General features: G+C 42.9%; 1 protein-coding gene across 3 annotated transcripts in view; it reads left to right on the forward strand.

Annotated features, from left to right (window-relative positions):
- helz2a (helicase with zinc finger 2a) overlaps positions 1-14625 on the forward strand; it is a 122644-nt gene that overhangs the window by 75758 nt on the left and 32261 nt on the right. For all 3 annotated transcript variants that reach the window (XM_078555298.1, XM_078555301.1, XM_078555299.1), the window contains 4 exons: positions 1835-5396; positions 10054-10139; positions 12732-12869; positions 13633-13791. In XM_078555298.1, the coding sequence (XP_078411424.1) occupies positions 1835-5396; positions 10054-10139; positions 12732-12869; positions 13633-13791 (3945 nt within the window). The remainder of the gene's footprint in view (positions 1-1834; positions 5397-10053; positions 10140-12731; positions 12870-13632; positions 13792-14625) is intronic.

A 14625-nucleotide genomic window follows, 5' to 3' on the forward strand; every position in this document is an offset into this window, starting at 1 on the left:
TTGTGGCGATATATGTGCAGAACCTACATAACCCAGATTTTGCTCTCAGCGGCAAAGGAACAGCTTTGGCCATTTCCTTCATATACAGTTGCTTAGAGACTTTTGTGGGCATGTCAGCAGAGGCCTCCAGCAATCTGACATGTGTTTCACCGTAGCAACCTCTATATGGGATCTGTGAATAGGGCATGTAACAGTGAAGCTCTTCAGCCAATTAGATCGAAGTATCCTCACTGAACCATGCAGAGTCTAAACAAGTAAGTAAATACAGGAAATATAAGTCATACTTAATTTTTAAAAATTCTTTCACGGGATGTTGGTGTTGCTGGCAAGGCCAGCGTTTGTTGCCCATCCCTAATTGTTTTTGAACTGAATGGCTTACTAGGCCTCTTCAGAGGGCAGTTAAGAATCAACCGCATTGCTCTAGGTCTGGAGTCACATGTATGCCAGGCCAGGTAAGGCTGGGACATTTCCTTCCCTAAAGGTTATTAGTGAACCAGATAGGTTTTTGTGACAACTGAAGATAATTTAATGGGCCTGAATTTCATGCTCCCCCTGCCGGCGGGTTTTTAGGTGGGGGAAGCATGAAATTGAAGGAACAGGATTCCTGCCCGCCCTGACCTATCAGCGTTGCCCGCTGGGACGGACAAGGCTTCAGATGGGGAAACTGCTCTTGCCCCAGTTACGGCCCTTAAGTGGCCAATTATTTGGCCACTTAAGGGCTGTTTCCGGCCCAGCCTCAATTTTTAGGCTGATGGGACGATTTACCTGGCTTGGGGGAAGCCCAAAAAAGAACAGGCTTAGGTCTCAGGCAGGAAGGTGAGACGTGGTGGGGGAGGCAGCTCCATCAGAAGCCCCCTTCTGACTGCGGGCATCCCCACCCTTAAGGTACAGTGGCCGTTGGAACTCCCACCCACCTCCGAACTCCCCCCCCACATCACGATTACCCGCTCTGTGCCCCTCCCCAAGCCTTCCTTGCCCTCCCCGCCCTGGGACCCTTGAAACTTACCTGGGTCTTTGGTCCCAGGGCTTAGACTCAGGCATGTTGGCGCACTTCCTCTTCAGTCCACTGCAGCTCTTGTTGCTGCAGGGACTGGAGAGCTGCCAGACAATCGGATTGGCTGACAGCCCTCTAAGGCGGGACTTCCTCTCAAGTGACGGGCAGAAGTCCTGGCTGCAGTCAGCTAATGCTCATTCGAGCGTGAAATGGCTCGGAGCCAACTCTTTGGATGGCAAGACCCTGCCATCTGAAAAATTGAGGCCATGGTCACTGTTATTGAAACCAGCTTTATATGCCAGATTTATTAACTGAATTCAAATTCCACCAACTGCCATGGTGCAACCTATGCCCCCAGAGCATTAGCAAGGCCCTCTGGAGTACTTGTCCAGCAACATTGTCACTAAGACACCATCTCCCCATATACAGGAAGCAAAATAAACATTGCAAAATATAGATGGGGTTAAGGGGGGAGTGATAAAAGAGAGACAGGATTTTTTTTTAAAATCTGCAAAATTATTTTTCTCCTGAGAGAATGGGCAGAATCTTATGGAGGTAATGTGGGTCTCGGCCGTCAGCTGGAGAGCTGGCGAGACCCCACATCACCTCTTTTTGAGGAGGCTCGCTGTAACTTGATTCTTGACAGAGGTCTTTGTGTGAAATTTCTGACATCTTCCTGAGTCTTACAAAAGGTACTTAATAGCAGTGTGTGTCAATACACTGCCAATAGCAGAAGGCGTCACTGCTTTAGAAAAGAAGTATTTGAATATTTTGATTACTTACATTTACAGGAATGATAGCTTCACATGGGGTAACCTTTTTTGTTCTTTCTCTCACTAGGAAAGCAATTCAGAGTGATTATCATTTCTACAGTGCATACTTGTAAAAGCAGCATTTCTTCAAAGAGTGCTGGTTTGGAGTTTTTCAATCAATCTAGGGTTTTGAACACAGCCATGACACGTGCCCAATCTCTTGTGATAGTTGTTGGCGATGCAGTGGCTCTTTGCTCTGTTGGAAAATGCAGCAAAATTTGGAAGAAGTATATTCAGGAGTCTATTGACAATGGAGGCATTTACCCAGAGGAACTCACAATGCAACAGATTAAACAGGCCATTGTTGACACGGAGACCTGGACTTCCAAAGAGGAAGATGAAAGTGATAATGATTCCTATTATTCAGACAAAGATGTTGATCCAATACTACAAGAACTTTTAGATGAGAGCAAGAATGTGACATTAACAGTGACAGAGGAAGGATTGATTGACATTTTTGATGGCGAGGAAATAGAACCAGAGTATAAGAATAATGAAATTCTAGCAATACCCACCCAGCCCTTGCGGAAGAAGAAAAATGCGCAGTACACGGATTATCCTACATATGTCCTGAAGACATTGCTATTAACTCAGCCTACAAAGTACAAACGATGTGAGATAGTCATGGAAAAATTTTACAAAGGCTATGCCATCACCCTAGATGAACCTCAGTCTGTACACATTAAGATAGAAGGTCGAGTTAACTGTGGACAATCATTCCCTGGTGACCAGGTCTTAGTTGAAATTCTGCCCCTGGGCTCAGGCCAAGGTGATAATTCTGGTCTATGTGGAAAGGTTGTTGGAGTGCTGAAGGCAGGTGATTTGCCAAGAATCTTTGTCTGCACAGTTGATGAATATGATTCGCATGTAATGGTTCCTGTCAACAAATGTGTTACAAAAATCTACACGCCGCCAGCAGATAAAAAATCTCGCAACAAAATCCCCATTCGCAAACGTAAAAAAGAAAAAATTGTGACAACAAGAACTATATGTCTTACTGAAGAAATAAAGAGGAATTATTTCTTTGTTGTTGAACTACTATGCTGGCGTAGCTGTTTTTACCTTCCATTGGGAATTGTAACAAAAGTACTCCCTGCAGCAGTAACAATGGATCAAGGAATGGAAATACTGAACTTGGAGTATCATGTTCATGACAGCTTTCCAAAAGAAGTTATCAAAGAGATAGCAGAACACAGCCAGAAATCTAGGAAAACTTTGGGTGGAAATCGAAGGGACTGCCGGAAGTATTTCACATTCACCGTGGATCCCTTGAATTCCAAAGATCTTGATGATGCTATTAGTGTGAGAGAGTTGGATGAAAATTATGAAATAGGGGTTCACATCACAGATGTAACGAGCTTTGTGCCAAAGGGTAGTTCCTTAGATGATGAGGCACAGAAGCGTGGAGTTACTTATTATCCACCTGACAGAGAGCCAATTCACATGCTACCACCAAAACTCAGTCAAGAAATCTGCAGCCTGCTGCCAGGAAAAGAATGCAAGGTCATCTCTCTGTTTGTTGTAGTACAAAAGCATACAGGCAAAGTGGTTAAAGCAAACTTTTCACTTTCTGTTATTAAGTCAGACAGAAGACTTTCCTATGATGAAGCAGAGGATATCATCAAGGATTTTAGCGGAAGTGAATTGAGATTTGACACTTTGGAAGATTCAATTGCTGTAGCTTTTCACTTTTCCAGAATTCACAGAAAATGTCGACTTCAAGATGATTGCTATTATGAACAGCCTGATGAAAACAGGCACCCAGGAAACAGGCAATCCCATCAGATGATTGAAGAACTCATGATAATGATGAATAGCTTTGTTGCTGAATTCTTGACTAATAAGACTGAAACAATGAGTGTGACACCATTGAGATGCCAGGGTTCCCCTGCACATCAGGACATGGCCAATCTAGAAAGTAAGCATAGAAATTTGATTTGCCTTTCCATTCATCTCTCTCATCACATTGGCATCACGCCAAATTTTCAATCTCCAACCTGTGAGGGATTCCAGATCTTGTCATCTTTGTGGAACAGCCTGATAATAGCAGCTAAGGATAATGACATTCATAAATTGACAGATTTCATTACGACAGATGATATCCACCCAAGTCTTGCACCAGTAACATTAGAACTGAGAAAACTTATGCACAAATCATTCTTTGTTTGTTCTAACTCAATACCTGGGTCGAAGCAAGGGCATTACTCTCTGCAACTTGAATCCTATACCTGGGCCACTTCACCCATTCGCCGATACCTGGACATTATTATCCAGCGTCTCCTTGTCACAGTCCTATGCAAGGAACACCTTCCATACAGCAAACAGGAAATTGTAAAATTATGTACTTATTTCAACGGAAAGAATAGGAAGGCCTCAAGTTATGAAAAAAAAGCTCAGAACCTTCACTTGGCAATACAGCTTAGAAGTCAAGTGATGCAAAAGCTGGCATTCGCTGTTGATGTTGAACCACAAACCAGGTACTTCAAGGTTATGTTCCCTTTGAACAATGACACCCTATCTGAGTTCCACCATATAAATTACAGAACTCTGCAGTTGGTGGATCAACCTGCATATGATCAGATGAAACATTCAATGAAATTAACTTGGAGGAAAAGAATCTACTGCTTGCAAACACCAAGAAATTCTATTCTTCCACCTGGGCCATTCAGCAACCCACATGTCTATACCATTAATGCAAACACTTGGCAGCAATTTGTGAAAGCAGTCAAATCAGAAGAATTTCCCAAGGTGGCTGCCCTGCTCCTAGAGGAGAGCCAAGGTGCTAAATCTAATGGCAAGCAAGGGTACTTTGGCAAGATAGAAGTAAGCAAATGCCAACATTCTTCAGTTTCACATTATGTACACGTTTCCCTGGAGGTTAAAAATGGTAATGCATTGCAGTTGCAGCTGACCACAGATATAAAGAATGGTTTCTTGGTGCCAGCTGTGCAGTTGTTGAGTATAACTCCAATGTTTGAGATTTGCATTGAACATGCAGAAAATCCCATTACATGCTTCTCAGAGTACGCTTCAAGGTCACCCCGAAAGGTCTATAATGATGCAAAGGAATACCAAACTACCTGGGGACCACTGTGTGCAATGGAATCTGCATCAACTGCTGTTTGCGAGAATGAAGCTATAGTCATCTATGATGTTAAGATAATTTGGAAGAGGGATGAAACACGAGGCAGGAAGCTGTACGGCTCATTTTCTATTTCCAAAGAATTTTGTAAAAATTGGCACATTGAAAGTGTCCTGACCAATTGCTATCTGTGTATCCGGTGTAGAGGCTTAAAACAGAAAGGAGAAAGCAGTCTGACCAAAAATGATGAACCTCTTTATGAAAGTTTTAAGGCCCTTCACATATCAAAAAATTCCTCAGAGCTGAATATTGACCCTGCTAGTTACATCTGGGTGGCACATGCCGTGACTGAAGAGTTTCAAAATGATGGTCCAAAACCCGATAGAGAACCCAACCTCAAGACAAACTTTTCTGTGCACAAAATGTCCATGGACACTATCCCAAATGAGATATTCCAGAAGGATACAATGTTTACTGTGGAGATAATTCCCAAACTACTTCCTGATAAGTAAGTACTATAGCTGGACAACTATAATTAACGGTTTTACGTCCAATTTTGTAGTAGCTTATAAGACTGAAAAGTTTGGATTCCTAATCTACTAGGATTTGGCTTCAAAAGTTACAAAGTTATCATATATACCTCTGTAAAAGGTGAATTTTTGAATCCAACTTTTTAGGAAAATGTTAAGGGTCAGCTTTTACACAAGTAATATTTTTGAAGGGTTTACATGTGTGCTTGATTTGGGCCAGTTTGTGATCTGGAGCCACGTCTTTATTCTTATCTAGCTAGTCCATAATCTCAGCACCCAATTAACAGCAGCATTTTATAACACAGACAGGTATTTGACACAATGAATTTAAAGTTTTTGCTTCATACGTTCCAGTATTTTTAGATTGAAGCTTTTTTTAATGAATTTCCATACTGATCAGTTAGCTTTTGACTTTTGTTATCATTAATAGTGGAATATTTTGTTATTTGCTTGTTTATGACTGCCTAAACAACAATGGCCTCTGCCCCTCTACTTTTCATCTTTGTCTCGCACAGCAGGCACATTGGGCTGGATTTTCCCTTTGTGATGAAAATCAGAAGTCTTGCCGTTTCCCAACATTGCGATCCCGCCTCTGGAGTGGCTGTGCATGGCCACTCTATTTTCACCCCGCAGGGTTGGGGCCACCATCTCCCGAAACAGGATGGAGGTGGAAATGAAGTGGGACGGTTGCTGAGATGTGTGGCATTGAAGGCCCACCTCTGTGCGCTGGGACCAGCCCAGTTCAGGAGACAAATGTGAAGCCCCCTAACCCTCAGTCCCACTACTCCATTCACAAGCCCATGCCCCCCTCAAACCCCATGCGCCCTCATACTCCCATACCCAGTCACCCTGTATACACTATGCACAGAACTTTTCAGCCCTATCGTAACGTTGGGAAGTCTTTGAGATGCTCATAAAACAGATAAAGTCAAGATAAACTCATTCAAAAACTGCGCAAAAAAAGAAACATAATCCTATTAGAACCTCATAAAACAGTCAAGATAAACAACAGTCATCAAAACTACTTCAAAAAAGCATAATTCTATCATAAAACTGTCAGAATAAACAAACTCTCAGTCCCCTTGACAGCCGTATCAACAACCCTTGCTGAGCTGAATCCATTAATGGAGTTTGTAGCTTAGCCAAGCATGCATAATGAGATTCTTTTGAATGACTGGGTTGAATCTTACATGTCCTTGATGGGTGTGTCCCCTGCAGGTGGAGAGGTGGGGGGGATTGGGAGCCCACCCACCATATTTAAATGAATAATCAAGGGTCTATTAGGCTTGTTATCAAGCCAATTGACCCGGATAATATGCTGTCCTCACCATAAAACATTTGGTGTGGGAAGCCGGGTGGGAGTGAGCAGCCCGATATTTTACCTGTTTAAAGGGTGGGAAGGAAGGGTGAGGGTTGCTTTCTGGTGGTTGCACTTTGCTGATTGTTGGGTGGACCCCCTTAGGTTGAACCCCCCTTCCTTCCTACCTGCTCCCTCCCTTAAACCCACCCCCTCCCCCACTGTCCCTCTCCCTAACCTGACCAAACCCCCCTGGCCCAAGACACAGGACTTAGTTGCTTTGGGGATCCATGGGCCTTGATCTTCTTCTTCTGCAGTCCTGATGGTACCCTCTGATGGTTTCCTGGCACTTCTGGGACTGATGAAGCTGCTGGCCAATCTGGTGGGACTTCCAATGAGGGTCGTGAATCCCACTCAGCCCATGTTAGTCCGCCCCTCAGCATTTTACGGCTGCGGGGTGGGTCAGCATGGTGCATGTCAGCTCCATGCCGACGTTGCTTCCAGGGGGCTGGCATGCCGTCTGCCCCCACTGCACCTCCCTCTCCTCCTACCATATTATCCAGCTCTGTATCAACAACCTCTGTCAAGTTGAATCCATTAGTGGGGTTTGGAACTCAGTCAACCACGCACAATGAGATTCTATTGCACAACTGTGTCAACAAAACCTCCAGAGCTAAATACATTAAAGCCTTTGAAAGAATTCAGACAACTGTTGAAGGTTTAAAGCAGGGAAACAGATGCCTGAGTTGTCAATCATTGAAAAGATTAAATCACAGGGCACAATTGACACAGTTGAATCTGAATATGACTATTGTTCAATGCAGAAGAGCATTTTATCCATTGGATAATGCACACTAATGCATGTGAACACTTTTCCACTTTCACAGTGCTGGTCAATTTACTGATCACTTCCCTTTTAAGAACAAAACCTTGTCATCAACCTTTGCGTTAAAACATATTTAACTTATTATACAGCATTACCTTATGACATGTGAAGTTGGCAACGCCCTTTGAACTTATCTGTCAAAAGGCTCCCAACCCCAAATCCCCCATGGTTCATGGAACCACTGAGCTGGTGTGATCCACATTGCCTTCAGAAGCTGGCCTGACTCCATCAAAATTGAGTGTTGTCTAAAATGTCCACTCCCGCAATGGTGCGGGCAAGGTTGGGAGTGTTGCGTGTGGACTCCTGACCCATCCTGCTAAAAATTGCTGGTGATGGGAATGGGGGGGGGACTTCTGATTGCAGGACCCACTCACCTCTTTTTCCACCAGCCCAACGCAGGTTTGCCCCAGGTCGGAACAGGAAAACCTGGCCCATTGTATCACTGTACCACCTTGTACCTTTATATTTGAATGGTACTTCAAAAGGTATGCATTCACTGTATGAAAATCTGGTATACAAATGTTTGCTTCCTGGGGAGTGCTCACAATTTCTGTATCCTAACACGGTTTGGCATGTCCTAAATTTCACAGATATGGATGTTTTACTTTTGGGATATTAGTTCTTCATTGCAGTTGTGGCTCATGAGACTTGGCCATCAACTCAGAACCCAGCGCAACTACAACAAGGCACATGGGTGAGCTAGGAGACTACCTTAGTGGACACTTAGAGCACTCAATGTTTGAACTGCTCAAGGCTTTTGAAAAATTAGTATAGAAAGAGTTAGCAGAATTATTCTTATGTGCTTCTGCTGCAAAATTAAAGGGCAAGGGGCTTAGTATCGAATTGTTTGACTGTGAGCAACAAACCACTGTATATGAGGAGGAGAACAAAGTGCAGGAGGTTAGGAGCTCTGGTGCTCTGGTTCATCTGATGAACTCATTAAAAAGAATGATTTCAAGATGTACAGTTGTGAAATGCTCAGTGTTTATTTGTGTAATAGTGCATGAAGTGAATATGGTCAACTTGAAGTGATGCAAGCCATTTTGGTTACTTTGAAGTGATAGATATGGTGGTTGTCTGCAAGTTATTTTTGCAAGCCTCTTGGGATTCCAATGGAGTGCTGATTATACAATTGAACCCACAGACCCCACATCTATATAAGGAATGTCCTAAGCTAGATTTGGTATTGGACCTCCATATTTTCCATAGGTTTACCTCCCACTTAGGAAAGCGTGTGACTTGATATGTCACTGATGTTAGCATAATAGCTTGTACTGCTGTTTCATGGCCTTGCTGGAAAAGTCCTCATGAGGGCCACTGATTTGGTCAACGACATCAATTTACATTTATATAGTGCCTTTGATGTTATTAAACATCCCAAGGTGTTTCGCAGAAGGGTTAACAACAAATTTTTACACCCAGCAACATGAGATATTAAGACAGGTGATCAAAAGTTTAGTCAAAGAGAGAGGCTTTAAGGAGCATCTTATAGGAGGAGAGAGGAGAAAAAATCTAGGGAGGGAATGCCTGAGCTTGGGGCCTAGGCAGCTGAAGACTCACTATCAATGATGGAATGATTAAAGTTGGGGATGCACAAGAGGACAAAATTGGAGGACTGCAGGTACCTTGGGGAGTTAAAGGTCAAGCATAAACTGTTGAAGTACAGCAAGGTATTGTGGTTGCATTTATTCTGTTATTGGTTGCTAATGTATCATACAGTGATAATTTAATGCCTAGTAGAATCCCAGAGAGCTAATCCCTAATTGTATCACAGCGAACATTCATAAGATGTTCCTATTGTGTTTTCTATTGCGGTCATTGATGTCTCAGTGCAGTTGCCAAGCAGCCAGTGGCAGAATTCAGTTCTAGTGCCTGCTACTTTTAATGGCAACATCAACATCAATAATGGCAGAAATCATAGTCTAGGACCGTGAGAGTCCAACTTCCAGCATGTAACAGGCGGAATTTTATGCCAGCGGGATTTTTTGGTCCCGCCGAAATCAATGGACTTTTGAATGACTCACCCCATTTTATGGCCCTGCCCCCGCTGTGATGGGGCTGCATGCTCATGCACCATTCTCTGTTTAAAAGTTGATTTTGTTGATTTGAATCCTAAAGCAATGCTGCAGGTTTAGTAGATATAATGAATTCCTACCTATCAGCCTGCCAAATTTTGTTGTTATTAGAACTCTCTTCTCACTTAGCATTTGAGACTGGAATATGTCTGAAGCCTCTTAGCATCCTTTACCACCAGGTTTAAAGAGGGGTATAAAAGTCTGACAGTCTCCAGCAAAAGCTAGAAATCGGAAATAAAAACAGGAATTGCAGAAATACTCAACAGGTTAGTCAGCATCTGTAAAGAGGAAATGTAGAGGTAATGAAATTCTCCTCATCAGACTCATGGTCAATGCTAGACTCACCAATCCTTATAACTTCTATTTGAATTTTCCAGACGCAAAGAACTTGCTGTTCAGAACCTGACCAACTGTTCGCCACTGGCTCAGAGCATAGCACTGGGTAAACACATACCTCCCAGACGTAAGAACAACTTACAAACTTTATTATATATACTAGGATATGTTCAATGGTTCTGTAAAAAGTTTAAAGACACATTTGTTTTAGAGCCATATTAACTCTTTTATAGCACTACAGACATTTCTTCACCCAAATAACCATTAATGTTGTAAGGAATAAATGCAGAATATTTCAGAAATATGCGAAGCACCTGCCTACTCCAACACACTGAAAGGATACTGTGTGTTTGTTGTAGGAGTCACTTAATTCTGAACAGTTTCCTGAACTCTATCCTTTAGTGTTAGTTGATATTATATGGTCACAGTGAAATTATGGGCCTCAAATATCCTTGGGATAATATCCTAGTGGGTTAGCTGGGATCAGCTAATGTTGACCAAGTTGGGTTTGCACAGTCATTGAGAGGTCACTGCATGCAGCTGGGTTGTTTAACTAGAAAATTAGGTGCTCCTCAGTCATGAGGAGAATATTGTTGTATTGTTCAGATCTCTGCCATGTTCCCTTTAGCTTTCCTGTGTAAGGGGCAGATCAAGATGTTCATTAAAAAAAATTGTATCATTTTTGGGGGTCCCGGCCACTTGCTTGGAATGCCCAGGTTGTCAGGTCAGGGTTTTTCATCTCACTGAGTGTACTAGCCTCTCGTTATATACTGGTATAGGGAGTAACTGTTCTTGTCATGACTCTGATATTATTTGCCTTGTAAGAGGCAAGTGGAGGTTCTGCCCCTTACAAAGCAAACAGAAAACCCAAGAAATGGCAGAGACCTAGGAAACAACTGGCTCTTTGCTATTTTCTGGTCATTGCTGCTGGTTTCCTGTCACAGTTGTAATGGGAGTCAGCTAGAACTCTGCTTGATTTTTGGGGCTATTATCTTGAACAATCTTCAAATATCTAGAGTAGCATTTCTTATCATTAAACTATAACATTTCTTATCATTAAATACTATCATGTGGAAATATGGCTGTTTTAGTGTTCTTATGGTTCTGGAGCCTAATGGAGTTGTGGTCCTTTAAATATTTTACATATTTCATTATTTATGTCACACTTGTGATTAGTTTGTGATTGATATGTATCTGCTCTTTCTGATTCACTTAATGACCATGGCCTTGAAAGTTCACTTACTGTGTGCTGAGGATTGCCCAATGGCGAACCCCTGCTCCTAAACCTGCCAAAGTACCTGGGGCCAAAGGGAGTTCATGTTGGTGCACTTTGAGCACGCATCAAAAGTTTGGGAGATCTCTGGGAAATGCAACATTGAGCAGGCACTGGTGGGCCACCAGCACAGAACAAAATTTTACAAAAGAGCAGGTTACAAGGAGTTACTAGAAATATTTCCTAGCGGTCCTTGTTGAGACCCTGGCTTGGCCTCCCAGTTGGGCCCCGTGTTTGTCAAGCTGAGTGCCACTTTACCTGATTCAACCTGGTGTATTGGTTGCTAAGCAGGTCCCAAGCCAAATATAAAGGGATTCTTGGTCTTTGCAATGCCTTCCCCATCTTATTAAGGGGCTCTGTTTGGAGCAGATGAACTAAAAAGACCCCTGGGGAAATGTTGCGCAGAGGCCAGAACCAACCAAAATTGCAGCCTCTCCATCAGGCTCCTGAGTATATTAACACACTGGAACTGCATCTCTAGGGATTTGGTTTCAACTCATTCCATCAATCTGTTGTCACATATTTGTTGATTTAACTCAGCCAGTGCTTTGAGACTGGACTCTAAAAATTCATAAATTAATGTTTTCTGCATATATATCAAATTTCTTTGTTTGCTAATTTAAACAGTTTAGCATTCCGTTACATTAGCAGAATGGTAAACTGTTTAAATTAGCAGACTGGGCAATTTCTTACGTTTGTGCAATTATTGAAGAAAGCAGTTTCAAGGCATGTGTTCTAATTGGGTGAGATTTCACTTGCTATGATAAAGCTTATTTTGGGAATGAATAAGTTAACTAAATTCAGGGGCCGAATTTTGTGGGGCTGACTGGGGTCTCGCCCACTGGCTGGAGAGCCGGCAGGGTTCCCCAGTCAAGTTGCATGGGGGCGGCCTGATGGAATCAAGTGCCTTTCAGGCAGTTAAGTGGCCCCATTGAGCCTCCCCTGCGATTGAGGTCAGTGGTGGCGGAAGTCCTGCAAGCCCACCAGAGCTGACAGCTACTCGTTGCTGCTAGTGCCAGCAGGAGGTGTGCCTGCTGGTGACACTGCACCTACTGGAGGCCCCAGAATGTCGTGGGATCCCAGACCAAAGGTGATTGAGGGCGGGATTGAGATCGAGTAGTGGGGGTCAGTGGCAAGATCAGATGGATGGCTTTCAGTCTCTGATCTCCCTCTGACTTATCTTACTCATTATGCCTGACCAACTGATGCAACTGTTTCTTTTTTTGGATGTGGCAAGATTTTCGGAATGAGCCTCCTCCTTCATGCCAATGTCTTGACAGTCCTATTTACATAGAGAAACTTCCAGAATATACTGAGAAATATTAGTAATGTATATTATTCTCTTTTGGGTGCATTTCTAGGCATTTATTATTCCCCCTCTTATATTTTTACCTTTATTAATATTTCTTCCCTCGGCATTGATTAACACAAGACATTTTTAAACAGGTATTCCAATGTCACAATCAGCTATATTGAACCAGATCAGCTATAACATTCCTGGATTCAGAGCCCTCAATATGAGTCAAGTAATAGCGGTTTGTCAAGCTCTTGAAAGCCCTTTCTCTCTTATTCAAGGTCCACCAGGTAAGAGGAGACCAAGCACATGAATGAAAAACGTAAATATACAAATAATTTGGGAAACAGAAGTCAATTATCAGCTGTATATAGATGGCATTGTTTAATCACTGAGATTACATAAAATGACTTTGAAATTGTAATGCAGAAGCAATTTGGCCTGCCCAACTATTGCTTCTTTTGTGTTTACCCTCAACACAAATGGTAGTCCTAAGCTTATCTGCCAGTCCAGTTAGGTTATACAGATATTAATTATGTAGAGAAATTCCCAAGGATAAAATAATTGTACACTTAACATTTGAGAATAAAAGGTTGGGTAATGTAGCAAAGATGTCTGTGGATTAAGGGTGTAAAGGGAGAAGAACCAGAGGAAAAATTCAAGAAGAAAGAAATATGGAAAAACATATGTGGGGCAGGGGAGTGAAATCAGCATAGCTTGTGGTTATTCGCTGTTGATGCATTAGAGGGTGACCTAATATTTACTTAGCAGTGGTATGAGCTGCATTGCATTCTGCACAAACAAGATCTATCATATTATTGTAGTTTATTGTGTATTTTGAAGAAAGTATTTTTTTCTCCTAAACAACAATTTTTTTGCCTTACCCAAGATAGAACTGAGGTGTATAACTGCAGTATTCTAAATGACCAGTGCTCAACCCTGAATACACACTCTTGATCTTCATTCTGTTGTGTTAAGGGTTGAACAGTGCATGATTGATCAGTCTATTGTTTATTCATTAAGTACATTCACACTAGTAATCCTATTTTGTAGGAACAGGAAAAACGATCGTTGGAGTTCACATTGTATATTGGTTCCATCAAATGAATCAAGATCATAACAGTCACAACTATCCTTCTGAAAGGAATGACCAAAATAAAAGTTGTATACTTTACTGTGGACCTTCCAACAAGTCTGTCAACGTTGTTGCTGGTAATGTTTCAGTTAAACCATAACTTTCATCACTTAAATTCTCTCATGTTTACTCTCTCAGTCACTGACTCAGATGGCTGAATTTTACAGGGACAACAGAAGTTGTGCACCAGGGTGAAAAGTGAGAGGTGACCCCATTTCAGCCAGTGGTTGGGGAGACATATTCCTGGAAGTGGCCAATTTAGTGGTCACCTCCAGGGTGACCGTCCGATTAAGGATGGTGGCCAATTTAGTGGCCACCTCCAGGGTGACCGTCCAATTAAGGATGGTGGCCTGCTCCCAAGAACTGCTGGCCCAACCAGAGGACTGGCCACTCAGCAGCCTCAGTAATGCCATTGCTAGCAATGGCCATTTCTGAGGCTGCAACTGCAGGGAGAATGTACCCTCGAAGAGAGGTAAGTGGAGTTGGGGGTCACCGGGACCAGATATGCAGACTCTAGCGATTGGTGGAGGGGGTGGATTCACAGTGCACAGGCAGTGCTGTTGCCATGGGTGTGGCCATTGCAGCCAGGGGGTGTGGTTCCTCCCATGGGCGGCCTCCTCATGTGATAGTGACCTGACCACCATCCCCCGATGCTGGAAAAATGCCCTCAGAGGAGGGGTGGCCCTTGTTTAGCCACTTAAGTGGTCCAGTTGGGCTCTGGGAAGTTGGCTGACCTGACAACATATCTGGCACTGGGCAAAATAGCATGGCACAGGAAAATGTTGGGAAAACCCAGCATCACCCCTGGGCACCTAACCTCAGCCTGTTACCAAAGGCCTGGTAAAGTTCTGGCCAGATTCTCTCATTGACTTGCACACGCTCACCATTTCACTGAGACTAAGACATTCAAT

The sequence above is a fragment of the Cetorhinus maximus genome, chromosome 13 (assembly GCF_964194155.1).
Source record: "Cetorhinus maximus chromosome 13, sCetMax3.hap1.1, whole genome shotgun sequence".
Taxonomy (NCBI): Eukaryota; Metazoa; Chordata; class Chondrichthyes; order Lamniformes; family Cetorhinidae; genus Cetorhinus; species Cetorhinus maximus.